General features: G+C 53.2%; 1 protein-coding gene across 4 annotated transcripts in view; it reads right to left on the reverse strand.

Annotated features, from left to right (window-relative positions):
• Positions 1-26,917, reverse strand: part of HDAC4 (histone deacetylase 4) — a 288,731-nt gene that overhangs the window by 213,469 nt on the left and 48,345 nt on the right. For 2 of the 4 annotated variants that reach the window (XM_070368625.1, XM_070368624.1), the window contains exon 2: positions 24,859-25,095. The exons of 1 other annotated variant lie outside the window; for it this stretch is intronic. In XM_070368625.1, the coding sequence (XP_070224726.1) occupies positions 24,859-24,880 (22 nt within the window). In that variant the 5' untranslated portion in view covers positions 24,881-25,095. Of the gene's footprint in view, positions 1-9,953; positions 10,300-24,858; positions 25,096-26,917 lie in introns of those variants that run through there. One more of the 4 variants, XM_070368626.1, reaches the window with a different exon arrangement.

Here is a 26,917-nt window from a genome sequence, read left to right on the forward strand (position 1 = left end):
CAAACCAGGAGCTAACAGCAGAGAGGAACGGAGCTAATCCTTACAGGGAAAGGGCTTCTGTGTGGGATGAGGAAAACGTTCTGGAAATAGATGGTACTGATGATGACACTCTGAAGGTACAACACTTAAAGACGGTTCAGATCGTCAGTGTTATTTATATTTCACCACAATTAAAAAAGCACAGCAAACAAAGAAACTGGCATACGTGTTGGTAAAGGGACTGAGATAACAGCCAAGCATCAAGAGAATGAGGAGTCATTTTATTAACTGATACGGAAAAAACTTGAGGACGGAAGGATGAACACAGAGAGGGGCTGGTTGGGAAAAGGAAACAGGTGGCTCTTTAAAGCCCGGTGATTTTTCTCAAGAGCTCCCTGGCCCTCCTGCTGAGCACCACCCAAGCCAGCGGCCCCTGCCTCCACCGCGGCGGCCACCTGGGGCGGGTCAGCCAGCGTCTCTCCAGGAACACGCCTGGCCAGGTTCCCGAAGAGACACAAACCAGAGGCCCCCACACAAGACGCAGAGAACAAGGCGACCACAGCCCTCAGCTGCAGCTCCTCGCAGCTGCACCCGCTGCCAGGCTTCAGCCCCAACGATGAACCAACGGGCTTCCTGCGCAAGTGTCTGCAAGTCTCTGATGTGCGGAGCCGCAAGGAAGCGCGGGCCGGCCCACCAGTGTCCCAGGGGGGCAGCGCCCAGCCCCGTGGCTGAGCTGATGCTCTCGGAGGCTCCTTCTGGGGTGATGGGGAGCACAGCAGGGGAGCAGAGGGGCCCTGCCCCCCGCAGCAGAAGGCACACTAGCTTCCAGATCCTGCTTTCGGCCACGGTGTGGAGCCCCGAGGCGCAGGCGGCAAGACTGGCCTCCGCTGCCCACCCAGTACAGGGCGGTCCTCTCATCAGCCCGGCAGGGAAGTCAGCATCTCATACACCTGGTCTCTGCTGCTCACTCACGGGTGCTCCTGGAAAGTGTGGTCCTTGCTCCAGCCTCAGCACAGGCCGCAACACGCAGAGACGGAGGGCCCTGCGGCCGGACAACTGGATTCAGCCTCTGGCTGGCGTGGACTTGGCCCAGTGGCTGCCCTTCTCCCTAAAAACCTGTGCCTGTTTCACAGGACTGGAATCAGGACACAGGGCCTGGACACAGGACCCCAGGGAGCATTCTGGGCCCTGCGGGCGCCTGGAAATTGGAGCAAGCCTGCAGACCCACTGGCCGAGCCCAAGGGAATGGCCACACTCTGCCCACACCTCCTGCACCTGCTAGCAAGCATCCCACAGGCCACCCGGGTGGCCGGTACCACCTTCTTAGGGCTTGCCTGCACACCCTCCAGTCAGGGGCCCAGATGGCCCATCGCTCCTCCTCCTGAAGGTGAAAGCAAGCCCACTCCCCCAGGCCCATCCCCCTGGACCCCTCGCCACGCTGGTTAGGAAGGCAAGCTCCTTGAAGACGTCCTGGAGGCCAGGATTTCTGCAGGACTCACCTGCAGCTGGGCTCAGTTACACCATGCCAACTGCCTGAATGACCCACGGAAACACTGGAGGCCCAGGCTCTGTCTCCGAGTCACCCTGGAGGAACCATGACGCAGGCCCGAGCCTGCTCCCTTGTAAACTGGGGCTTTGGGGATGGCGTGTCATTTGGTTTCCAGCCCTTTCTGATGACATGGGGGGAGCACTGCCAGGGCGCCTCGGTGGAAAAACTTCCACAGAGAGAATTTCGGGATGGGACTCAGCCCAGGGACTCGCAGAAGATGGCACGTGCTGATGTAAAGCATCAGAGGAGTTTTACAGGAGGCTACACAGGCTTAGGGTCTGAAGGGTGAGGGCTTCCCAGAGGCCAAAATGAGACTGAAACCTCATGCACAGACGACCCACTGGGGGGAGGCAAACATTCCTGACAGCGAAGCCATGGTGTCACTGACACGGGAGGCCGGGGGAAGAAATGCACACTTCAGTACAGAAGGCATGTCTCTGCCAGCCCCATCCCAGTGACCGTCTGGGGAGCTCGGGCCCTCAGAGGAAGGGCCTGGCCGCACACAGAGGCGCTGGGCGCCTTCCCCCGGCCGCCCCTGCTGGCTCTCCCAGGGCCGCCGAGCTGGCCGGGAGTCAGGAACGGCGGGGCTGGGCAGGCTGTTTATGTCTGATCCGGACAACGGAGGGCTTATGACGACTGACTGACGCGAGAGCGCCCCGACGCTGCATGCCAGAAATCCACCGGGGGAGGAGGAATTCTTTTTAAGAGACCACTCGGCGGCCACGGCCCGCCTGACGGGCTGAGAGTGTAAGCGGAGCTCTCCCTCCAGGCCCCGGGCTGCCAGGGAGCGGCAGCACGCCCGGGGCCCACAGGCCACAGGGCCGAGCGTGGGCAGAGCTCCCAGGCCGGGAGAGCGAGGCCCAGAACCGGGTGCGGAGTCCAGCCGCACGGCTCGCCCTGCCCTCTGCGGGCCGCTTCTCCCCAGACGGAAGCCAGGGCCTCTGCCAGCCCTCCTGGGGCCCAGGAGACTCCAGAAGGTCCTGGGGGACCACGGCGGGCTGGGCAGACCTGCAGGCAGGTTCTCCTGCTGGGGCAATGCGTGCCCCCCATCTTTTATGATGGCAAAATGCCTTCCTCAAGAGCTGGCCTTTAAACTTTGCAATCACTAATTACCAAGGAGAAAAACGTGAAAACACAGACGTTTGGTCCCGGTCCATGGTCTCAGGGCAGCAGGCCCGAGAGTCGTGCGCCGGAGGGAGCGGGGAACAAGGTCACACAGCCCCCCACCCGTCCGCTGGCCTCGCGCGCCTGCCCCCTGCCTGCCGGGGACCCCCCCTCGCTGGCAGCCCCACTCTGTGCCGCCTGTGCCCGGGCAGCAGCAGGTGGGACCGTCTGGACCAGGCCGGCAGTTGGTCTTGGCCGGGGGTAGGGGAGGCCGATGGGCAGACGTGTGCAAACACCCTCGCTGGAATCTGCTTTCAGAAATGATGTCAGCGGTTCTCAAGTTTCAAACACGAAAAGACACGGGGTGTTTATGTTTATCAAAAGGGCCTGAGCCTGACCAGGGTGATGAACGTGAGACGTGCCAGACGCTTGGGGCTGGGCCTGGGCCTCGTGACAAGCACGGCAGCTGCCACTCTGGGCGCAGCCGGGCCAGGCCACATGCTGGCCCCGCCCACCCCGCCCCCTGGCCCCGCCCACCCCGCCAGCCCTCACGGCAGCCCCCAGGACTAGCCTCTCCATGTGACCTCAGTTCTCAGAAGCCGAGCCCAGAGGGACGGTCACCGGTTCCCGGGGGGGCCAGGGTGGGAGCCCTGCAGCCCGCTTCTAGAGGGCACTCAGACAGTGCCGGGGAGCTCGGTGGAGGAGGTTGTGAGCGCCCGAGGGCGGCTCCGCAGGCCCATCACGAGCACCCCATCCTTCCAGCTGCAGGGGGCACAGTGAGAAGGGACAGGGAGGCCACACCACTGCCAAGCCTCCCCCTCCCCGAACTGACGACCCACCAGCTGCCACCCCCCAGGGAAGCCCCTGCACCGTGTCACAATGGCACTTCACTCGCCAACACAGATGCTGGTTTCAGCACCTCCCAGACCATACGGGGGAGCCTGGTTGTGGCGTCGTGGTGACCTGGACCAAGGCACCTCAAAAGGCCAGGGAGGGGGAGTCCTGTGCAAGAGCAGGAGCCGCCAGGCCAGCAGCAGCGGCATGTCCTGCCTGGGTCTCTGGACGAGAAGCACCGGGCCCCATCAGCTGCCTGAACGCAGGCCTCAGCGCTCAGCAGGGCAGGCAGGGCTGCAGCAGCCCACCACAAGGCATGTGGCCAAGCAGGCCTGTCGGGGCCCCGGCCCTCGGAGAGGCTGCTCCCTGCCACCAAGAAGGTGCGGATCTCCGCTGACCCCAGGGAGGAGCCGGGGCTCCCAGGTCAGCCAACCCTCAGGCTTGGTTATCTCTAGGCAGGACGTGCATTCCAGAAAAACAAAGTAACTGACTGCAGTGCTGAGGTGGTCTCCTGGTCATAAAGCCTCACCTCCTGCAGGGAGGGAAGCGCTGGCTTCCTGAACACTGCTGCTGCTGCTAAGTCGCTTCAGTCGTGTCCGACTCTGTGTGACCCCATGGACTGCAGCCCACCAGGGTCCCCCATCCCTGGGATTCTCCAGGCAAGAACACTGGAGTTGGTTGCCATTTCCTTCTCCGATGCATGAAAGTGAAAAGCGAAAGGGAAGTCACTCAGCTGTGTCCAACTCTTAGCGACCCCATGGACTGCAGCCTACCAGGCTCCTCCGTCCATGGGATTTTCCAGGCAAGAGTACTGGAGTGGGGTGCCATTGCCTTCTGCATATCCTGAAAACTAGCAATCTGTAATTCAACTATCTGTAAGTAAAATTATGCGTTGAAGCTGAAGCTCCAATACTCTGGCCACCTGATGTGAAGAACAGACTCTGATGCTGGGAAAGGCTGAGGCTAAGACAAGGAGACGACAGAGGATGAGATGGTTGGATGGCATCACCGACTCAGTGGATGTGAGTTTGCGTAAACAACGGGAGTTGGTGATGGACAGGGAGGCCTGGCGTGCTGCAGTCCATGGGGTCGGGTCACAAAGAGTCGGACATGACTGAGCAACTGAACAACAGCAAAATTACTGACGGAACAGCAACAACAAAATTATATTTATTTTCAAAAGGTCTAGATTAGCAACTACAGGAAGAAAATATACTTCTAAAAAACCAAACATGGTATTTATAAGGTAACCACATTATATGCAATGCATGTGTTAGAAAACAGAAAAAGTGAATTTTAATGGGGAAAGTAGTTTCCACCCACAGCCTCCCCTGCACACACAAAAAAACAGAAGCCATGAAAGAGATGCTGTCTCACAATGCTGCCCCTAAGTATAAAAATCCCCAAGTCGCTATTTGCTGACCTGTGGCTTACTTCCAACCTTGCCAGCCTTGGCTGCCACTTGAACGTGAGAACCATGGAATCTCAGAGGAGGAAGGAGCTGAGGGACCCTTTACTACCCGACCCCACCCCCTTCTCAACACACAATGCAAATGTGGCCAGGGCTGTGTGAGCTCCACCCTGCCCAGTGCAGAAACCATCCCCACTACAGGCATGACAGGCAATGTCCTACAAAATAATTCTCAAGCTAAATCTGGAATGAATTCTTTATTCACTCTGGGGGGAAAAAAAAAAAAAGTAAGTTAAAAGCAAGGGGAGGAGGCGGGGGAGGCAGGCTGGCAGGAAGGCGCTAGCCAAGTGTGCGCTGCACTCAGATCTGGGACTGGACGTTTATAAGGTGTGACATCAATCACCTCGTAAAACACCCGAGCAGAAGTGCTGCGAGAGCAGCCCCGGGCCGCAGGTACACTTCGGTCCACTATGAAGTGTGCCCGGCAGTTACTTCACTGGAACAGAAAGGTCAGGGCACGCCGGGACAGTCACCCGGGAACCCTTCCACTCACTACGTGGCACCTTCCTCTTCGGCTCCGGCCAACTAGCCCACGTCGGGCCAGCCCTGCAGCACAGCGGTTAACATAAAAACATACATGTGTATCATGAAGGCTTTGGAGTCAGAGAGCTACCAAGGCAGACTTGAGGGGCCAAGACAGGAAAGAGAAAGAAAGGGAGAGGAGGGCACGGTTTGAGCCCATTTCCCCCAAGAGGCATTTGCTGACATACCAGGTTCCACGCGGAGGGTGAGGAGCAGACCCTGGGAAGTAAAACGCCTTCAGAGCCTGCCCATGCGGAGGGTTCATGCGTGTCTCCTCGCTGGGACGCTTACATATTAGCTGACTCATTGGAAAAGCCCCTGATGCTGGGAAAGACTGAAGTCGGGAGGAGAAGGGGGCAACAGAGGATGAGATGGTTGGATGGCATCACCGACTCAATGGACATGAGTTTGAGCAAGCTCCGGGAGATGGTGATGGACAGGGAAGCCTGGCGTGCTGCAGTCCATGGAGTCACAAAGAGTCGAACGGAATTAGCAACTGAACAAGAACAACAGCAAAAGAATGAACACCAACTCACAATCACAACGAGGAACTTTAAAGTATCCTTCTCAGTAACTGACAGAAAAAGCAGACCACAAAAATCAGGAAAGTAACAGAAGATCTGAGCATGCTGATTAACATATTTGACTCAATAGACACACGCAGAATTGACGAATCTCAATTATTCTCTTCAAATAAATATAAAAATCTATAAAATTGACTATATCATGATAAAGGAAAATACAAAAAGTTTTTAAAAGCTGAAAGTAAATAAGAATTCAGTGACCATAATGAAATTAAAGTAGAAATCAGTAACAAAAGCAAAATACTAAGAAACGCACAAAAGGCTGAAATAAAGAAATAAAATAACCCGTGAGTCAAAGAAGAAATCAAAAAAGAAATTAGCTATTATTCTAAACTGAATCACAATGAAAATGACATTAAAATACCTATGTGATCCAGAAAAGTCAAATATAGGTGAAAATTACTGCTTTAAGAGCATGCATTATGAAAGAAGAAAATTTGGGAATAAATTCAATGACATAAATATTTGTCTCAATTACTGAAAAAAAATAGTAAATCCAGAGAATAAAAGGAAATACTAGCAATAAGATCAGAAATTGATTTTTTAAAAGAATATCTAATAGAATGAAGAAAATCAAACCTGGTTGTTTGCAAATATTAAAACAACTGTCCCAGAAAGTCCAGTGGAGAAAAAAAAGAGAAAGAATGAACAAGAGATGTGAATGAAAGAGACATCAGGATAAATCCTACAGACACCACACAGATAACACAAGGGTATTTAAAAACCTACACCAGTACATTTGAAATTTTAGACAGAAAGAAAAAAATTCTGAGAAAAACTAAACACATCAAAACTGACACAAGAAAACTAGAAACTTTGAAGAGTCCTACATCAGTTGAGGGTATAATTTAGAAATCATCCTTTAGAAAACTACAACATGGGTTCACCAATGAATTCTTCCAAATATTTAAAAAAGAAGTAACAACACAACCTTAGATAAACCCTAATCCATTGAAGATCTGACAACTATGGCCCAAGGCCGTATCAATCTGTGGCCTCACTTTGTACAAGTGAGACTGATTTTTACAAGTTTAAGTGCCTGTTTTTTTTTTTTTTTAAAAAAAGGAAGAAAAATATGCAATGGAAACCATATATGTTCCACAAAATATTTACCATCTGACTTTTAAAAAAAATTCTGTCAACTCTATGAATAGAAAAAGAGGATAATCTCATTCCATTTTAAGAGGCCAGTATAAACTTCATATTAAAATTGAACAAAGACATTTCAAGGAGAGAAAACCACAAACCAATTTCACTCATGAATTTAGATGAAAAAAATTAAGCAAAATAGAAGCAAAATGAATTCAGATAAAAGAAGGATAATATATTATAATCAAGTCAGACTTACTACGAAAGGTAAGGCTGGTTAACAGAAAGTATTCAAGAAAATTCATCACATTAATGAAACAAAAGGGGGGAATCATACAATTAACAGATGCAGAGCAAAATGTAATATATTGTTGTTTGTCGTTGTTGTTTAGCCCTAAGTCACTTCTGACTCTTTGCGACCCCTTGGACTGCAGCTCGCCAGGCTCCTCTGTCCCTGCGATTTCCCAGGCAAAAATACTGGAGTGGGTTGCCATTTCCTTCTCCAGGGGATCTTCCCGACCCAGGAATGGAACCCACATCTCCTGCATTAGCAGGTGGGCTCTTGACCACTGAGCCACTTGGGAAGCCCTATAATATATTAAGTCCAACCAAATCAAAGTGTCATTTTCGTAGATTGAAAAAGATCAAACATCTGCATGCCATGTGGTTCAACCTAGTATTTTAACACTGACTCATGAGAAAATTCAACTAATAAGGACAGAAGAGAACTGCATTGGTCTGATTAAGACTGTTACAGAAAACCTAACGATGAAATGTTGAAAGTATTTCCCTTGATATTCAAACAAGACATAGATGTTCACTACCACTAATTCTGTTTAACATTTGATTGAAGGCCCTAGACAATTCACTAAAGCAAGAAAAACACATAAAAAGTTTAAAACTTGGCAACAAAAAAATAAAACGTCTACTATCCACAAACAGTATACATTAATATCCCAAAGAATCTACAGATAAACTAGAATAATAATAAGCCAACTCTGAAAGCTGTCTAGCGACACAGTGGCTACACAAAAACTAACTGTATTTCTAAATACAAACAAACGGAACAATTTTTTAAAGGCAGCCCATAAAATATCTAGAAGCAAATCTAATAGACAATGTGAAAGAACTCTGCCCCGTGGAATACAAAACAAAAAATGTGATTGAAATAATTAAAGAAGACCCAAACATAAAGATGTATCATATCCACGGATTGGAAGATTAAAACAAACTGATTTTATACACAAACCAGTGAAATGCCAATTGAGATCCCAGTAGGTATTCTGTTGAAATTGAAAAGCTGATTTTAAAATTCATATGGAAAGGCAGTGGGCCAAGAAGAACCAAGACAGTCTTTAAAATGATTCAAAAAAGCTGGAGGACACACAATGCCAGCTGTTAGAAGCAATCATAAAGCCCCATTAGTTACTCTGTGTTCACTGACACACAGAGAAAGCCCAGGAACAGACCCACATGTGTGACCGTGACTGCGGACACGGTGGCAACACGGAGCAGTGGGGGAAGGATGCAGCTTTTAACAAGCTGACGGGCCAGCGGAACATCCTAACGGGAAAACCAGCCCTCGGTCATTACTGCACATCCTATTTTCTTAAAAAATCAATTATAGGTAGACCACAGATCCATTTGGTAAAATGACACTTCTAGAAAAAAATAGACTGCAAGATCCACCAGTCCATCCTAAAGGAAATCAACCCTGAATATTCACTGGAAGGGCTGATGCTGAAGATGAAGCTCCAATCCTTTGGCCACCTGATACGAAGAGCAGACTCAACTGGAAAAGGTCCTGAAGGTGGGAAAGATTGAAGGCAGGAGGAGACGGGGACGAAAGAGGATGAGATGTTTGGATGGCATCAGCAACTCAATGGACATGAATCTGAGCAAACTCCGGGAGACGGTGACGGACAGGGAAGCCTGGTGTGCTGCAGTCCATGCGGTCATAAAGAGTCGGACACGACTTAGCTACTGAACAACAACTACAACAGGAAATAACAGGCTCTTTCCAGTGCACTCGAGCAGGCATAAATAAAATGACCAGTCGCTGGACAATGTGAAAATTAAGAACATCTGTTCATCAAAGAGCATCATTAAGAAAGTGAAGAAGCAACCCACAGCCTTAAGAGAAAACAGCCAAGGAAACAATCAACAAAGGATTCATCTCTCGCCTATGAAAACAACGACGAGTCAGTAGGAAAAATAAAGACAATCGAGTCTCTTAAACGAGCAGAAGACTTAAACAGCCACTTCAGCAAAGGGGACATCTAGCTGTTTGATAAATATACGACAGGATGCTCAGCAAATTCAGTACTTGTGGAAATATGAGATGTGTCGCAGTGGCCGAAACAAAAAAGGAGCCAGAGTGCCATGCGCTGGCCAGTGGGCAGCCAGTAGGTCTCTCAGAGCGTAACCTGGCACAGGAAATCCGAACACTGGGCTCACGCACACCTTATCAAAAGAATGCGTGGGAGGATTGCGTGTAAAAGCCCCAGCCTGAAACCACCCAGGTGTCGTCAACAGACAACAGATGTGATCTGCGTATACAATGAAATGTCACACACCCAGGCAAAGGAGCACACAGCTCTGAGTCACGTGGTGTCAGTCTCACAGACAAACCGTTGAGGGAAGAAAGCCGGACAGAACAAGCAGATGTTCTGTGGCTGTGTTTATATTAGGTTCAAAACCAGGAGAGACTGATCCAAGGTGTGAGAAGCTGAAAAGGAGGTTCCCGGGGGGGCAGGGAAGGGGCTGCATAAGGGCTCCTGGGGCCCCCGAGTTCCCCTCTCCCACTCTGCACAGCGCTCACCAGCGTTTTCCTCTCGTGAGAATCCAAGAGAAGCACCGACGGCTTGTGCGTCCAGAGAAGACGCGCGTCTTACCCCAATACCAAGTGCACTCAGCAGTGGGAACCCTCAGGTAGTGCTGTGCGCGGCGGCAGCGGCAGTGAGAGGGCTGGAAAGAAACCCAGGATCCACCCAGTGCCTCCTTAAACGAGCAACGTCACCCCCACGCACAGCCATAAAAAAGAGTAGGAGATTGTTCTGTACTAATTTGGGCTTCCCTTGTGGCTCGGCTGGTAAAGAATCCGCCTGCAATGCGGGAGACCTGGGCGGGGAAGATCCCCTGGAGAAGGGAACGGCTACCCACTCCAGCCTTCTGGCCCGGAGAAGTGCATGGACTAGTCCATGGGGTCGCAAAGAGTCAGACACCACTGAGTGACTTTCACTTTCACTTTCTGTACTAATTTAGAACAATCCCCAAAGAAAAAAGTTTAAAAGCTGGGTGCCTAAGCATCTGCAATCTACTATCATTCATAAATAGAGATTGGGCAAGAGAGAACACCTAGGCATTTATTTTTTTAAAGTTTATCGATAGACTTCACTAAAAACGGAGTAGACAGGCAGAGTTCCCATGTGCCCCACCAACCAGCACCACACTCCGCTCCCCCGGCAGGGACTGTCACACAGCTTTTTTCGGGTTAAACTTCCTTCTGATGGCTGCAGGACAAGGCACACTGACAGACACGTTCTTGGTGAAGTGCCGGTGAGTTACAACGCTTCGGGCGTGCAGCCGAGTGACCCAGTTTACAGATACCTACTTTTTCAGATTCTTTTCCATTACAGGTTATTGCAGGACGCTGAACACACTTGTTAAGAAGTTCCTGTGTATCACAGCTGAGATCGCACACATAAGGGGGATCCTACGGTATTTTCCGTCTGCCGTAGTTCACCTAGTGTGACAATCTGTAGTGTGCCCATGTTGCTGCCCGCGGCAAAACACCATTCTTTATGCTGATAACAGTATTTTTAAGTGAGGTCACTGCTCCCTTCAGATCCCCTCGTATCCACCCCAGGAGCCTGTCCGGGCCCCGCGCTGCTCTGAGTCCTCACATCTGTCTCCCCGGGCTCCCCGGGCTGTGCATCTGGCTGCCGACGACGCTGATGGTCTGGAGGCGTGGGGCAGGGGCCTGGGCAGGAAGATCACAGAGGTAAGGCGCCATCGTCTCCACACAAATCAATCGGAAATTCCCGGAGAACACACACGCCCTCACGCCACCGCACGGGCGGTACCGAAGGGTGAGCGGGCACAGCAGGAGCCCTGAGGGGACGGGGCAGACGGCTCCCCGAAGGCACGGCGACCAGGCACACGCTGGCCTCAGTGGCCTCACCACAGGACACACAGCCCAGGTTCAGGTCGTGGGGTGTCTGCCGGGCTCGGACCGACACTGGCACGCCTCGGGGCCTCCCTCCCGTCTCACCAGCAGGAAGTCCCATCGACAGAAAACTCCAGGGAAAGGAAGCTGGCTACCTCTCTGAAAGAGGAGGAGATTAGGACTCATCAGAGTAAACAACGTGAGCCCAAGTTTGGCAGACGGGGAAAAGAGCTGGGGCTTCGTCCCAACTGCGTGTTTGGCGACGGGCAGCCGCGTCCCACGGCCGCTGCTGCTGGTCCTCCGCTGGGGCCCCACGAGCTTCCCACCGCAAAGGTGTGCGAGCAGCGCCCGCATCCGCAGAGCCCGCTTCTGCCCCTAGACAGACGGGCGCACCCCATGGCCCTGCCTTCCCAGGAACGGCGCGAGCCCAGGGGGAAACGGCTGCTTCGGCCCAGGGCCACAGCCCCAGCCCCGACAGGACCCACGAGCAGCTTGGAAGCGGCCCGGCTCGGGACGAGTGACGACTCACAGAGCGTGAGCGCTGCTGGCTTGCCTTTCCTCACTGCTGTCTCTGCTGGGAGGGAAAGCAACAAAGGGGAGAACGGCTCAGATACCTCCTCCCTGCGACGGGCGAGGACAGAGAGAAGTGGAGGTGGGTTTATGAGTCTCTGGCCTGGAGTCCAAGGCAGGCTGGAGGAGGGCACCCCACAATGCCCATGCCCTGGGGAAGCGGCGCTTCCATCCCACCACCCACCAGGTTCCGGCTGCTCACAGAGGAGAGCGGGTTGCAAGGGGGGGTTGCAAGCTCAGCTCCCAGCTGGGGGTCCAGGACCCCAGGGGCACGGGCTCACCCTTGTCCCCAAGCAAACCCCCCTGGGGCCCCCTGGTGTGCCTCGCTGGCACCCCGAAGCTGCTGTGTCCCAGGGGCAGGGGCTTCCTCTCCCTCGCCTCCCTGCTTAGCCCCTTATTCCTTCCTCACACCCCAGCAGGCCCAGGTCCCCGCTCCCCTTCACTGGGGCGGGACCTGAAATGCGTTTCCAGCCCCTGCAGAGCACGCGGGACTCTGTACTTCTCCAGGCTGACCCTCAGCCACACCTGCCACCAGGACGGGTGTCAACATCCAGTGGCGTGAACGTTGCAACTCCCGTGCTGCTAAACAAGGAACCACTCCACACGCAGAGTCTTTCCGTGTTTCTTTTTAAATCCAAAACTAGAATTTGATCATCAGAATTGAGATATCACTCTATAAAACGCGAGACAAATTCGTACTTTTTCCAGGCCTTTTCTTAAATCTGCTGCAGCTGTCACGGAACGTCTTTGGGTTTGGATGAGTATAGCTTAGAAGTGACAGAGGCCACTGCAATCAGGGAGGCTCTGAGCTCAGTCAATCTAGGAGATTCCAGAAGCTTCCAAAGGATGAGGGAGGCTCAGCCGCGAACAGCACTTCAGCCAGTGGTGGAAGGTTCCAGAGCCAGACGCTCAGGTCACGTGGGGCAGGCCCAGCAGCTCCTGTCCCCGTCTGGCGTCCACTAGGACCTGAGCTTCTGCTTCCTAGGGCAGAGTTTTGTTTCTAGCAAGCGTGCTTGTGTAGAACTCACTTGAAAGGGAGCCACAATAATTGTGAAGGCAAAAGAGGATGAGATGGCTGGATGGCACTGCTAATTCAGTGGACATGATCTTGGACAAACTCTGGAAGATGGTGGGGACAGGGAGGCCTGGCATGCTGCAGACCACGGGGTCACAAAGAGTTGGACACGACTTGGCGACTGAACAACAAAATGGGAAATCTATGGATTTAGTTGACATAAAACTGGAAAATATAGACCCTGGCTTTGTACAAAATATGGGTGAAGATGTTGTCTTGATCAGTGATTTTAACCAATGTCTTCAAATGAATGTAAAAACTCATACCTCGAGCCACCTGTCTGCCCCATCCAGGTGGAGTCCAGCCGCCCTCTGGGGGCAGAGGGTGATACGTACCCCTCCAGTGTGTGGCTGTCCATGCAGGGGCGGCAGGCCAGGCCCACCCCTTTCCAGGGTAGAAAGGTCTGGATTTTGACCATGAATACGGGGCCACCTTACACGGATCCCTGTGCCCCTCTGCCCCAGTGCGGGGCTCCCAAAGGAGGAGACACAGGGTTGTCCACCTGCCACATGGGCAGGTACCAGGCTGAAGGCAAAGTCCAGTGGCCAGTGTCCTCCTCAAGGGCGAAGGCCTGGTACAGTGCAGCCCCCACTGGGAGGCACCACGGCAGGCTCAGAGCCCAGCCGTCCTCCCGCGGAGGCGGCCCGGCCAGCACACAGGAGCCGGGGGACACATGGCTGCTCGGCCCAGCGGCTAGGCCAGCCTCCCTGCCCACCCCCAGTGCCTCCAGCTGTTCCAGAACTGGAAACGGTTGAGAAGCACTAGAGTGATGTTCTCTCAGACAACACGCAATGTGAGAAAGGCTCTTTTCTTCTCACAGATAACATGGATGTTTGAAACCGTACCCTGAGTCAGCGCAGGCTCACCCCGTAGGAACACACACGGGAAAGGCCTTAGAAACAGCATCTCCTTTGGAACCACAGCTGCTGAGGCCGTGTCTGTGCCAATCGGTCACCGATCCACTCATAAGAGGGTCCACGTAACGTGGACTTTAGAAGCTGGAGTTTCCGGTTTAGAAAGTGGAGTGCCTGTAAACGCAAAGAAACCCTCTTCCCAAGGGTCTCAGGCGCCAAGTCCTTGGCCCCATGGGAGCTCAGAGAAAGCCCAGCTGAGAACTGAAACGTCCACGTCTTGGTCCAGGCCAGAGCCAGCGGCCGTGTGAGCCTGACCCTGGGCAGAGGGGCCAGCCAGTGCAGCACGAGGCGCTGAGACGAGAGAGGAAGGGGCAGGAAGGCTGGACACCGGGAGGGCAGAGCGGGGAGCACACCCTGCCCGGGGGTCTCTGTCTACAGCACATCTGGGCAGGGATAGATGGATTCCCGAGTCTGGGGTCTCCCGGCTCCACGCAGCGACTCATGACCCACCAGGCCCTGCTGACCCTGCCTCCGGGACCGCTCCGGCCCCTCCGTGGAACCCAGCGTGACCAGCTGGCCTCTCACCCGCTAGTGTGGCCCCAGCCCCCTTTCCACACCACCACAAATGCCACAGATCACCAGGGACGTAACAGAAGGGAGCCTGATCCCAGAGATGGAAGGGCAGACAGACAGCTGCCCTCTTCTCAGAGGCCCCAGTGGCCCTGGTAGGGGTGGCTGAACTGGGCGCCTTGCCGGCCACTCAGATCTCAGGCAGTGCGTTTCCTAAAGGCTGGGCTCCTTAGGACGGAAAAACTTCAGTGGGGTTTCAGCACTTCCAGGCCAGGTCTCCTGCGGGCACTGGGTTCAGATTCTCCCCTGCGATCCTCCAGCCTTCACCTGCCTTGGCTCCTTCCCAGTGGAGCTGATGAACTGGAGACTAACATCCACACCTTCCAAAAAGTCTTTAAGGACATGGACGGCCAAAACCGTATCCAGTAAAGCAGCAGCTCCCCAGGGTGCAGCGTCGTCTGGGAGGACGGGGACGCAGGGACCCCACAAGGGCCCAGGTGATGGGGACCCCACGTGCATAGCCCCCAGGCAGCAGCCGCCTGCACCCCGCCCCCACTCCAGAGCCTCAGACCCCCCGTGAGGAGCGCCTCTCTGACCTGTCCCTCCCCGGCAGCCACAGCTTGTCCCTGCTCACGTACCGGACCTACAGCTAACAGGCGACCACAGACACCCACCAGCAGCCGATGCAATCCTGACCCGCCACCCGGTCTTTGTCCCATCACCCTCAGTGACTTGATTCCAACACGCACTGAGCGTCCGGCACGGCAAAACACAAAGGCCCTCATCTCCAGCTTCGGCTAAACCTCCTAGCGAAAACCGCTGCCCTCCAAGGTCTCCGCCCTCCCCAGCGCCTTCCCAAATTTTCTAAAAGCCCTTTCCGTGTATTAGCACCTAAGAAAGAGATCCATGACCCCACCTTCCTCCCATTCCCTGATTCTTTCAGTGGGAGTGAAATAAAGCAGCCAGCTCCCCGGGCCCAGGCGTGACGGGTCTGGATGAAAAGCTACGTGGAGACCGCAGGTGTTCGGGCAAAGCGCTGGGATGGGCAGCTTTTCAAGCACAAAAAGCGGCAAGCAGGCTTGCATTCTGTGTGTCAGACCCTGGTGGGGGCGGGGCCGTAAGAAACAGTCAGTCAGCTCCTGACCTGGATGAAATCAATAAAACGTGTGAAAATGAGGAGCATTAAGAATTCTGAATCACGCTGTTCAACCCTGGAGGAACTTTCGCTAAATACATCTACTGCAAGCAATGTGAACACGCCAGAGAGGGCCCTTTGTACAGCACAGTCCAGTGAAGCTGTGCTAAGAGCAGACTCCGTGGACTCTCTTGCAACTCCAGCAGCACCGCACAGATCCTACTGAATCAACAGGTCAGCGAGAGCCGCAGCTCTAACAAACGCCCAGTTTCTACAAAGGACGTCACAGGGAAATTCAAAACAGTTAAGAAGGAATAAACTTGGCTATGAATGCAAACAAGTCAAAACAGAATCTTTAGCTCCTGGAACAGGAGGCCTTCCCTCGGCGTCAGCACCTTGAACAACTGCACCATCAGAAGCGATCTTCTACCAGACGGCCTCGGAGTTTAAAGGCAAAAATAACTCGCCATCAGACACAAAAGTTCCCTCAGCGAAAGAGGCTTGAAGACAGGGCTCAACAGCAACAAGTCATCAAGACCCAGCAAGGGTACAGTATCAGAGGGCACGTGGGAGCCCCAGGAGAACGTGGTCTTGTGCAGAAAACGAAGCCCCCAGGTGCGAGCGCGCAACAACCTCTAGCAGGATGCTGACACCATGTCACAGAAGTCCTTATAAACATTATTGCAAACAGAAAAAAGCAGCAGATGTAGCATATACGTACTTTTCTTAATATCACCTTTAACCAAGCCTCCCTGCTACCTTTCAAAAGTATCCAGTGTTTGTAGAAGCGAGAGAATGGCTGTGACACGGAACACTGCTTTTCATCCTAAAACCCCAAAAGCGCTGAAGGTGCGCTGCAGCCTGGAATGCTCCGGTTCTGAGTCAGGATCGTCCCATTCGAGCAGCGGCAGCAGGAACCCTGTACCAAGGAGGAGAAGGAGGAGGGCTGGGGGACACACAGCCTAAAGCCCAACAGGGCGAGGCCGCCGTCGGACGGCAGGGCTTCTGACCTTGACAACGGCCAGAGCTGAGAGCCCGATGCAGCTCTGCCGGGAGCCTGCCGGGACCGAGTGCGCCTGAGGACCAGTGTCTGCACCAGTGTCTAAGAGGAGCCAAGTCCACCCCTCTCATTTCTGCTTGTTTTGTGGGGGGTGGGGGGAGATATGAAAACCACACGATAAGGTCTCTCCATCACACCCCGCTTAGCACTCCCTGTCACAGGCTGATACCCCTCCTCTCACCAAGTGGGGACGAGAAAACCCATTTAAAAACACAAAGCCAGAGACAGCAAGGAGATCCAACCAGTCTATCCTAAAGGAAGTCAGTCCTGAATATTCATTGGAAGGACTGATGCTGAAGCTGAAACTCCAATACTTTGGTTACCTGATGCGAAGAACTGACTCCTTGGAAAAGACCCTGATGCTGGGAAAGATTGAGGGCAGGAGGAGAAGGGGACGACAGAGGATGAGATGGTTGGATGGCATCACCGACTCGATGGACATGAGTCTGAGCAAACTCCAGGAGTTGGTGATGGACAGGGAGACCTGGTGTGCTACAGTCCGTGGGGTCCCAATGAGTCGGACACGACTGAGCAACTAAACTGAACTGAGAGACGATTCAACAAAGTTCACAGTCATTTGCCTCATTTGATTTTTTTCTTAATCATTTTCCAAAAAAAAAAAAATGTTCAGTTTTGAATCATGGTCTCGTGAAATAAGCAAATAAAGTGGAAATGAAACAAAAGGTTTCAACCAAAATCTCTCCCGTTAACCTGTCCAGGCCCTCAGCCAGCTCTAAGCATCAGCAGAGAGAAGCTCAGAGAAGTTCAGAACCACACTCGAGACACAGTGGAAACATGCTGGGAGGGGACAGGCCAGGGTCCCTTCTCCAGGCCAACAGGTTCTCAGAACAGCCGGGGGTGGGCCCGTGTGAACCTGGGCACAGCAGACACGCCTGCCTCTCCACCCTCTCCCTCCTCTACCAGCCCACTTTCACCTCCAGGCCCTTCTATGCCCCATGGGGCAGTGGAGCTCCTGCCCTGCGCCCAACTCTGCTCACACGTGCCTTCCAGGGGCCCCTACCCCCGGCCCATCTCCTCTCTCCCCGTGAACCCCACTGTGTCGAGGTGGCTTCATGCTTCTCTCCACCTGGCCCGGCCCAGGCACCCCACATAAATGGTCGGGATCCACTGCTAACTGGTCCAGGGTGCCCAGCATCTGTCCGGCAGAGGGGCCCACGTCCCTCAAGGGCAGACGACCAATTCTGGTTCCAGTTTGGTCTCTGAGTAGATACCTGGCCTTGCCCCAAGCCCTGAACGGCCGTCAATACTGGTTTCCTCGTGGCAGAACAGGAATGACCGAGTCCTATCTCACTTCCCGGGCTCCCCAGGTGGTACCAGTCGAAGAGAAACTCCCTGCCAATTCAGGAAGTGGAAGAGAGGGTGACTTGATCCCTGGGTCAGGAAGACCCCCTGGAGGAGAGCGTGGCAACCCACTCCAGTATTCTTGCCTGGAGAATCGCCATGGACAGAGAAGCCAGGCGTCCATGAGGTGACAGAAGAGTCAGACACGACTGAACGCCTTAGCACACATGCCCGCATCCCACTGGCCAGGCTCATCGTGGAAAACCACGAAGTAACCATAAAGCACCGTTCAGAACCACATCGCTCTTCATTCCAGGCCCCTAAGAGCACAGCAGGGTCTGACTAGCAGTAAGCAAGTAACCAATGTCGATTTATTACTATTAGAAGCTTGAAACATCTATTTTTTTTGCAGACAGAGCAGCCCTGGGCCTTCACAGCCCAGCACCCACCTGTCCACCTGCCCCTCTGCTGGGCGCCTCAATCACCGCCCTTCTGTTCCACCGACAAGCTGTGTGCTGTGGTTTCTAATGATCCTGGCTCAGGGCTTTCTATGTCAAACACATACCGGGAGTTCATTCTTAAGTTTCAATATCATTAATCATCCAACATTCAGCATCTCGGAATTCAGAAATTTGCATTTCTACAATGGTGGTTTTGAAAAAGAGGACATAAATGCAAATGTTCCACAAACCGTATAAGAATTTTCAGAGAACTGCCAAAATAAACCATCAACGCTCCATTGACAGAGAATTTTCTCAGCTCTTCATAACGACTGAGCATTCGTGATTTTTAAAAGACAAAACACAATTTGAGGATTTAAAGGAAAAAAAAAAAAAAGAGGCTGAAAAAGAAGCTGTTATGTCTCCATGATTTCCAGAACAAACCTTGACTGATTAAGATCCTGGATAATCATGGCATGGAGGATCCGGGCCGCAACAATTCAGGAGCCGAAACTGCGCGGGCGGGCACCCGGAGGAGCCTGGGGCCGCACGCAGCTGGGAGACTCGCAGGCCGTTTCTGCACCCGCCCTGGAGGAGGCAGAAGCAGGTGCTATGAAGGGCCCGTGAGCGCCTCCTTCCCCAGGGTCAGGCTAAACAGCGAGGCTGCCCCTCCCACAGGACACCTGCCTCCACTGGTCTCCAGAGCCCTGGGCTTGCTCTGCTGGATCTCGAGTCTGTTTCTGTGCTCCACAGGACACTGGGGACCCGGGCTCCTCTCCCTGTGTCCCCAGCCTCGGTCTTGTCCAGAAGCCCCTGGGCCTGCCCGCCAGCGGCTGGGGACTCGGATGCGTCAGGAAGAAGCTCTCCTCCGGCTCCCCGAGGGTGTGAGCACAGGTCTCCTGGCCTGAGCCCCGAGGACTCCATGGCTGGGGACTTGCCACACCCAGATCCGTCCTGAAGAAGCTCTCGCCCCGTCCCCCGTCTCCTGGAGGCCGTGAGCACAGGTCTCCGGGCCTGAGACCCCAGGACTCCACGGCCGCACCTGCTGGCTGCACACCCGCCCCCCGAAAGCCCTGGCCTGGGCCTCCCGTGGCCTCGTCTGCAGCTTCTCCCGGGGCCCCAGCTCTCCCTGTGGCCCAGCGCCTCACACAGGGCCCATGACCCACCACCAGCAGCTCAGAATCAATGTTCCCTTTGTGTTCCCTGCAGGTCCTCAAAATTCATTTCCTCCCCTTGAAACTTTGCAATACTCCTGAAACATTCCACCCTTGCACAGCACAATCTAAAAGACAGAAAAATGCATCCTTCTGAGGCCATTTCTAAATTGAAATATAATACAACCCTGATGGCCAACCGAGTGGAAAGAAACAAGACTCAAGATCCAAGAGGCCAAGACCAGGGCTCGGGCTTGGGCCGGTGGAGCTGAGAGCCTCCTCCCGGGACCTGCAGGATGAGAACTTCACGGTGGTCAGAAGAAATCAAACTATGTCGAACTCATCAATCACCAAGTTACTGTCGACGCAGACGTTCAGCTGCTTTCATGTGGATGAGGCATTTCAGAGTGAAGAGAATGCTTACAAATCAGAGTGTGGTCCAAACTAAAACACAGGTCTAAAATATACAGGTTTCCCTCAAAATGGCTCATCATGTGTTTTAGCAGTACGCAAGCCTCTCACCTAGCTCCCGGGAGGGTCAGGACACTTGAGTGACTGGATCCCAGTCCTGCTCGGCCAGTTTCCTGTTGAGAGTGGGGTTCGGATGCCCACGCGTGGTCCAGGGGACTGCACACAGGCTCCCTAAGGTCTACAGCCCTGCCTCCAGACGCCCTCTGGGCGGAACTGTCACTGCGAGGAAGCTGAGCTGCTCGGGGTGGGGCGGGGTGGTAACAACGTGGCCGAGGGACAGCCTCTGGTCCCGCTCTGAGCCAACCCAGGCCCCCACCTCCCAGCACACTCGGGCTACGGGGACGACCACAGCCTGTCATCTGAGGAACACGAAGGCAGGGAAGGAGGGGAGCCTGTGCCCGGGCCCTCAGTGTGGGAGAGGGACTCGCCTTCCACGTGGAGGTCCCGCGTCCTCACAGCAATCCCCCAGCCCCGCACAGCCCCGCAGAAGGGAGTGCAGCGCTGGGGCGGGAGAGGCATCGCGTCTCAGCACCTCTCCTCACTCCTCCTGCTCTCAGAGAGTTCTCTCGGCCTGAGTCAGGCCGGGCCGCTTCCTCGGGCCGCTCACAGCATTCGCAATCATTATTCAGAGCAATAAAAGCCGCACCAGTCAGCAGTTTTACGTCAGAGCGCCAGGGCCGGGCTCTGGCAAAGTGCAGAAGGAACAGCAATAAAACCATAACACGCGCCTCACCCAGCACCAGAGGGGGTCAGCGCGGGGGCCGGGGGAGAAGACCTCCGCTCGCCAAGTGAAAAGCTCGTTTCATCACCGGGGCCAAGCCGGCCGGCTCCGCGGCGCCCGAGGGCCACACAGGGGCTGTGGGGCTGCGGCTGGGAGGGACGGGGGATAGCCAGTGACGCGGCGGGGCTTGCGGGCGGCCAGACAGACGGACACCGCAAGGCCCAGGGAGGCAGAGACGGACGCGGGACCCAAGGGAGGCTGGGGCCGAAGACGGGACGGGGAACCCCGGGAGGGGCCCTGCTCTGAACAGCAAACCGAACATGTTCGGTGTTAACTACTCTCCTCCTCCCGCAAATCCACTAAAACGACAAGACACAAACACCAACACGAGACTCGCAGCGAGTCTACACGGTGGGAACACAGTGGTGTCAGCCGAGGGACAGGGAGGGACTTCCTAGGAGATGCCTGTCTGGGGATCCAAGTGATGGGGGATCACCACGAGCGAGCAGGCAGTCACCCCGGCAGGCCACGGGCTTGCGGACAGGGCAGATGGGCGTGCAGACCATCGCTCAGCCCAACCCCCAGCCTGCACCCACCCGGGGCGGGGATGAGGGGTGGGCCGCAGAGCAGCCGGGAGAGACACGCCAGCAAGCCCACCCTCACGTCAGTAGATGCTACTGCTGGGCGTCAGCTACCCAGGCTGCTCCAGGACTGCCCTGGGAGGAGGGGGCGTCAGACAGAGAGGAGGATGGGGGCCAGGCCCATCCACTAAGAGGGACACGTGCAGCAGACAGGACCCGACCACAGTCAACAGCCACGGGCGAGGCCTCTGCGCAAGACACAAGGACCCTGGGAAGGAGGGGAAAGCAACACCCTGCTAGATCTCTGCTGCTCACAGGGACCAGCCTCGAGGAGGAGGTCTGTGATGCGAAGATGCTGCTGCTGCTCAGTCGCTTCAGTCGTGTCCGACTCTGTGCGACCCCACCAGGCTCCCCCATCCCTGGGATTCTCCAGACAAGAACACTGGAGTGGGTTGCCATTTCCTCCTGCAATGCATGAAAGTGAAAAGTGAAAGTGAAGCCACTCAGTCGTGTCCGATTCTTAGTGACCCCATGGACTGCAGCCCACCAGGCTCCTCCGTCCATGGGATTTTCCAGGCGAGAGTACTGGAGATAAGTGGGTGGAGAAGTGTTTGTCAGCCAAGAGAACCCAAGGGCAGAAACACTTTTAGGAGACTGATCAATTCTGGGGCAAAGGGGCACGAAGCAGAGAGAAACAAACACACAGTATTTTGTTAGGAGACTGGGGCCACCAGGACACATTTGTTAGATTTTAAGCACTGAAAAACAAAGCCACAAACGTCTTATTGTAAAAGAATACCAGAAACTATAATCATAAGAGAAAGTACACGCTTCTCTAGAAATCAAAGAGACAAAGAAGATAAAGTTACGCTGATGTAATCAGTTAATCACTGATTTAAGTAACTGAGGTTATTATGTATAGATAACACATACAGAAAAATGCATACATCCACTCCTACATACAAATACACTTGGCCTTTGGACAGCATGTGCTCGAACCACCACACAATCTGCTTATAGCAGGGTTTTCTATGGTTAGTACCACGCACAGCACCACACCATCCGCGACTGGCTGAATCCACAGACTTGGAATCACAGATCCAGGGTAGCCAACTTCCGATGCGGGGAGCCAACTATAACCCACACGTGGATTTTCCACTGTGCGGAGGCTTGGCACCCCTGACTCCCAGGCTGGCCCAGGGTCAACTGTACATAATGCACATGCATGAGAAAACTTCACAGACAGTATTGACGCAGACACATAGACTTCATTAGATTCAAAAAAGAGTGAGAAAAAAAAATCCTCTTCAAATGCCTACTGGCATGTATGAGATTTATGTCTATAGCAGCTCATAAAAAATCTGGTATCACCTCACACTGGTCAGAATAGCCATCATCAAAAAGTCTACAAACTATAAATGCCGGAGAGGGTGTGAAAAAAGGGAACCCTCCTACACCGTTGGTGGGAATGTAAACTGGTGCAGTCACTATGGAGAACAGTATAGAGGTTCCTTAATAACTATTGACAGAACTGCTATATGACACGGCAATATGCGGACGTAGATCTAGAGAAAACGGTAATTTGAAAAGATACCAGCACCCCAGTGTTCACCGCAGCACGACTCACAACAGCCAGGGAGCAACCTAAATGTCCATCAGCAGAGGGCTGGATAATGGGCAATGGAATATCACTCGGCCACTAAAAAGGATGAAATCATGCCATTTGCAGCGACGAGGATGGACCTAGAGACTGTCACACCAAGTGAAGTTCAGTCAGAGAAAGACAGACATCATACAAACTCATTTACAAAGCAGAAGCACACTCACAAACTTAGAAAACAAACTTCTGGTTAACTAAGGGGAAAAAGGTGGGAGGGACAAATTAAAGAGTTTGGGATTAACATACACACGCTACTATACATAAAATAGATAACAAGAAGGTCCTTCTGCATAGCACAGGGAAATCTACTCAAAATTCTGTATTAACCTAAGTGGGAAAAAATCTGAAAAAGAATAGATATGTGTGTGTATATGTATAACACACACACACACACACATATATAACTAAATCACTTTGTACACCACAAATTAACACAACACTGTAAATCAACTACACTCCAATATAAAATAAAACTTCTAAAAATGTGCACCCTCATTTATACAATAATGCAAATTCAAACAATAAATTTCACCTGGCATGCTGAGAAGAATGAAATAAACTGAATCTACCTAGTGCCTGTGCAAATGTAGAAAAATACATATGATCATAAACTAGGATTAAGGGGAGAAGTTGAGACAGAGCTTCTGGAGCCACGTGCAAAGTAAACAAAGTTTCCAATGCAGGTGCCCACCCACCCAGCAATTCTACTGCCTGGAACTGATCCAACGGAGATAGTCACAAAGTGTGTGAACAAAACATATGTATAATAATTGTCTGATGATGATCTGGGGCTGTTCTAAATACCACATAAGTATCTACCTGTAAGCTACCAAAAATAAGTTAGGTTTATGTACATACTGACATCAAAAGATGCTCATAAGGTACTAAATGGAAAAAAAAAAATGAAACACAGAATTCCACAGATAGAATGATTATCCTCTATTAAAACATTTCTTCACACACCCTTATCTTCAGACACAGAAGGAAGGCAGGCTCCCAGCTGAGTGGGAGGGAGTCCACGTTCACCCCTTTTGATCCAGACTGTTAATTATATTTTACACTCTGTATCAATCAATAGATGAACAATTTAAATCAATAAAGGCTTCGTATCTAAATACAAGTGGGAACCCTGCTCTTGGAACTTCAGACAACTCTGTTCAGGCCAGGAGAGGATGTGCAGGGGTCCGATCCCCAGGGAGGAGAGCAGAGCAAGCCCCTCACTCTCATCCAGTGGGGACCCCAGCCACACTGACGGAGGCAGGGCCTCCAGGACACCCCACGCCTGCCCGAGTGGACTCAGGACGACAGATGTAAGTGGCCCAGAGGCCACACTGCAGTGGACGGTGAGGCTGGACGAGCCAGGGCTTGCTGCCACTGGGTGGCTGGGTGACTCAGTGACGGGGCTGGAGAAGCCTGAGCATGTGTCCCCGCATGCTTCTGAACCCGAGAACCGCACAAACATGCTCCCCGATCCCACCCAGCCACGAGCTCTGTGACCCTGGACCGGTCACCTCTTCCCACCAGGTGGGGGACGTCGGGGCCTGTGAAGACTCGCTGTGTGCAGGATGCGAGCGCCGTGCCTGGTGAAGCCCTGGGCACCAGGACTGATGCCCGTGGGCGCCCACCACCGAGGGGCACCAATCGTGTCCAGCCCAGGGGCAGCCCACCCCCACGGCCCCCAGAATCAAAGCAGAGGGAGAAGGAAGCGGCTCTCCAGACCACACATGGCCCTGAGCTCATCGCCTCCCTGAGGTACTGGGGAGGTGTGTGCTGCTCAGGTCAGCGCGCGGGTCAGGGCCAAGCCTGGACCCTGACTCCTGAGAGGCCCCATTCGTCTTTCTGCTGCTGAGATGGAGAGCCGGCTGCCCGGCCCACGGGGCAGACCTAAACCAGCCGCGCTCGTGATCATGAACACAGAGACAGACCCGGGACCCAACCGCCACAAGGACCCGGGGTCCGGCTTACCTGGATGGCTTTGCGAGCTCATTGCGAGCAGCGGCTTCTCCTTCAAAAGATTCAAAATGGCTCAAAACTTCCACGTAAACAAGAGCTCCAAGGAGCCCAGAGTCCGAGCGGCACATACAAGTCCAGCAACGGGCAGGGCCGGCCCTCAGCCACCAAAGCACCCTGGTCTCGCTGACCACGTCGTGGGCCCAGAAATGAGAGGCGGGTGGGGATCTCCAGGGGCTCTTAGAAGACAACCTGTGCGGGCAGAGAAAGGGGCGGCTTCGGTTAGGAAGTGCAGCCAGGACTCAGTCAGGTGTGTGCCTCCCCGCCCCTTCCGTGGATTGCTAAAACACTCGCGTGGACTCACTGTTTCTAGTCCGACAAACTACAGAAGTCCTTACATACAAACGAGTTCCCTTCTGAGAGCCCATTCGTAAGTCTGCTTTGTTCATAAGCCCAACCGAGTTCATCTACGTACCCAACCTTACAGATGTCAGACACGTGAACTAACTTATGTGACTTGACGTGTAAACGCACATTTGCATCTTTGAAGAGTCAGAGTTCTAAGGCTCATAGGTGGGGGACTTCCTGTACTTGAGGTTCTGTTAGTAAATATATATATGTGGATATGTGTAATAATGTATCTGTAGTGCAAGCTCGGAACCATTGACGGAAAACACTTTAAAAGAGAAATCACTTGAAGCCCACCCGATCCCCCCCACACACATTTTTCCATTCTCGCGATATCCCCAGCAAAATTTCTATCTTACACGGCGGCAATCTGAGAGTCTGTCTAAATTCAGCTTTGCTCATTTGTGCCCGAAATAGTTTCCCAGGTCTCCACCTTCATGATAACCATTTCCTCGATGCATTCTTATGCTCTGATTTTAAGAGGACAACACACTCATCACAGGAAGTGTCTAAAGCACCATCCCAATGCCGTGACACACAGGGAGACGCTGGGCAGCATTGTGACGCGTGTCCTTGCAGCTGGGCTCTGTCACCTTTCCCCACACAGACTGCCGGCTCCACAGCCGGGCACCCTGCCCTCTCTGCCAGCATGATGGCTGGGAACTCCCCAGCGTCAGGATCCGCGCTTGGGAACACTGCTCTGAGGCTGTGCTGGGAGCCGCCTGCCTCTTCCCCCACCGCGGGCGGCTCTGACAGCCCTGGCCGTCAGATCACAGGCCCCGTCCCCAGACCCCGGGAGGGTGACACCTGACGGACACCAATCCTCTTCCCAAGTCCAGCCTCTTCCCCAGATCACAGTCACTAACGGAGGAACCCGCAGAAACAGGGGCACGCACACCCACCACTGAGCGTCTGCCCTGCAACGCAGCATCACCTAGGGCTCTCTGAAGTCCTTGCTGTGATGAGCATGTGTTACAGCTGGAATGTAGACATAAACTGAGAACACAGTACTCATGAAAATCCTCATCCTGACCCTGGCCAGGGTTCCTCTAAGGCTTATTATCTGCTCCTGCAACAGTGTGACAAATCCCTGTTCCTGATTAAACTGTTCAAGGATTTCCCCCCCTATTGCTTATAACCAAAGGCCTCTAACCTATTTATCATGTAAAGAACTAAGTCCCAAAAGGTGTCTGCTTAGGTGGTACCCAATAACACATCACTGACCAGCATCTTTACGATTATTATTCTATACATGGTTACTTCCTCAGGAAACACAATGACTTATCTCACGTTCAGAGTTTTTATTCTTCTCTTGAATAGATGAAGGAGATATAGTACACATATACAACGGAATATTACTCAGCCGTAAAAGACAGCAAAGCAAAACAACACCGCTTGCAGTAACACGGATGAACCTATAGGTTATTGTACTAAATGAAGTTAAGACAGAAAGAACAAGACAAATGCCATCTAATACCACTTACATAATCTAAAATAAGACACAAATATGTCTGCATAACAAAAACAGACTCACAAAGAGAACAGACTTGTGGCTGCCGACTGGGGAAGGAGGCGTGAGGGAGGCACGAATCGGGAGTCCTGGGTGAGCGGATGCCGACTATCAATATGCACAGGAAGGAGACAAAAGGCCCTGCCGTGTAGCACA

Source organism: Bos mutus, chromosome 3 (assembly GCF_027580195.1).
Source record: "Bos mutus isolate GX-2022 chromosome 3, NWIPB_WYAK_1.1, whole genome shotgun sequence".
In the NCBI taxonomy this organism is placed as follows: Eukaryota; Metazoa; Chordata; class Mammalia; order Artiodactyla; family Bovidae; genus Bos; species Bos mutus.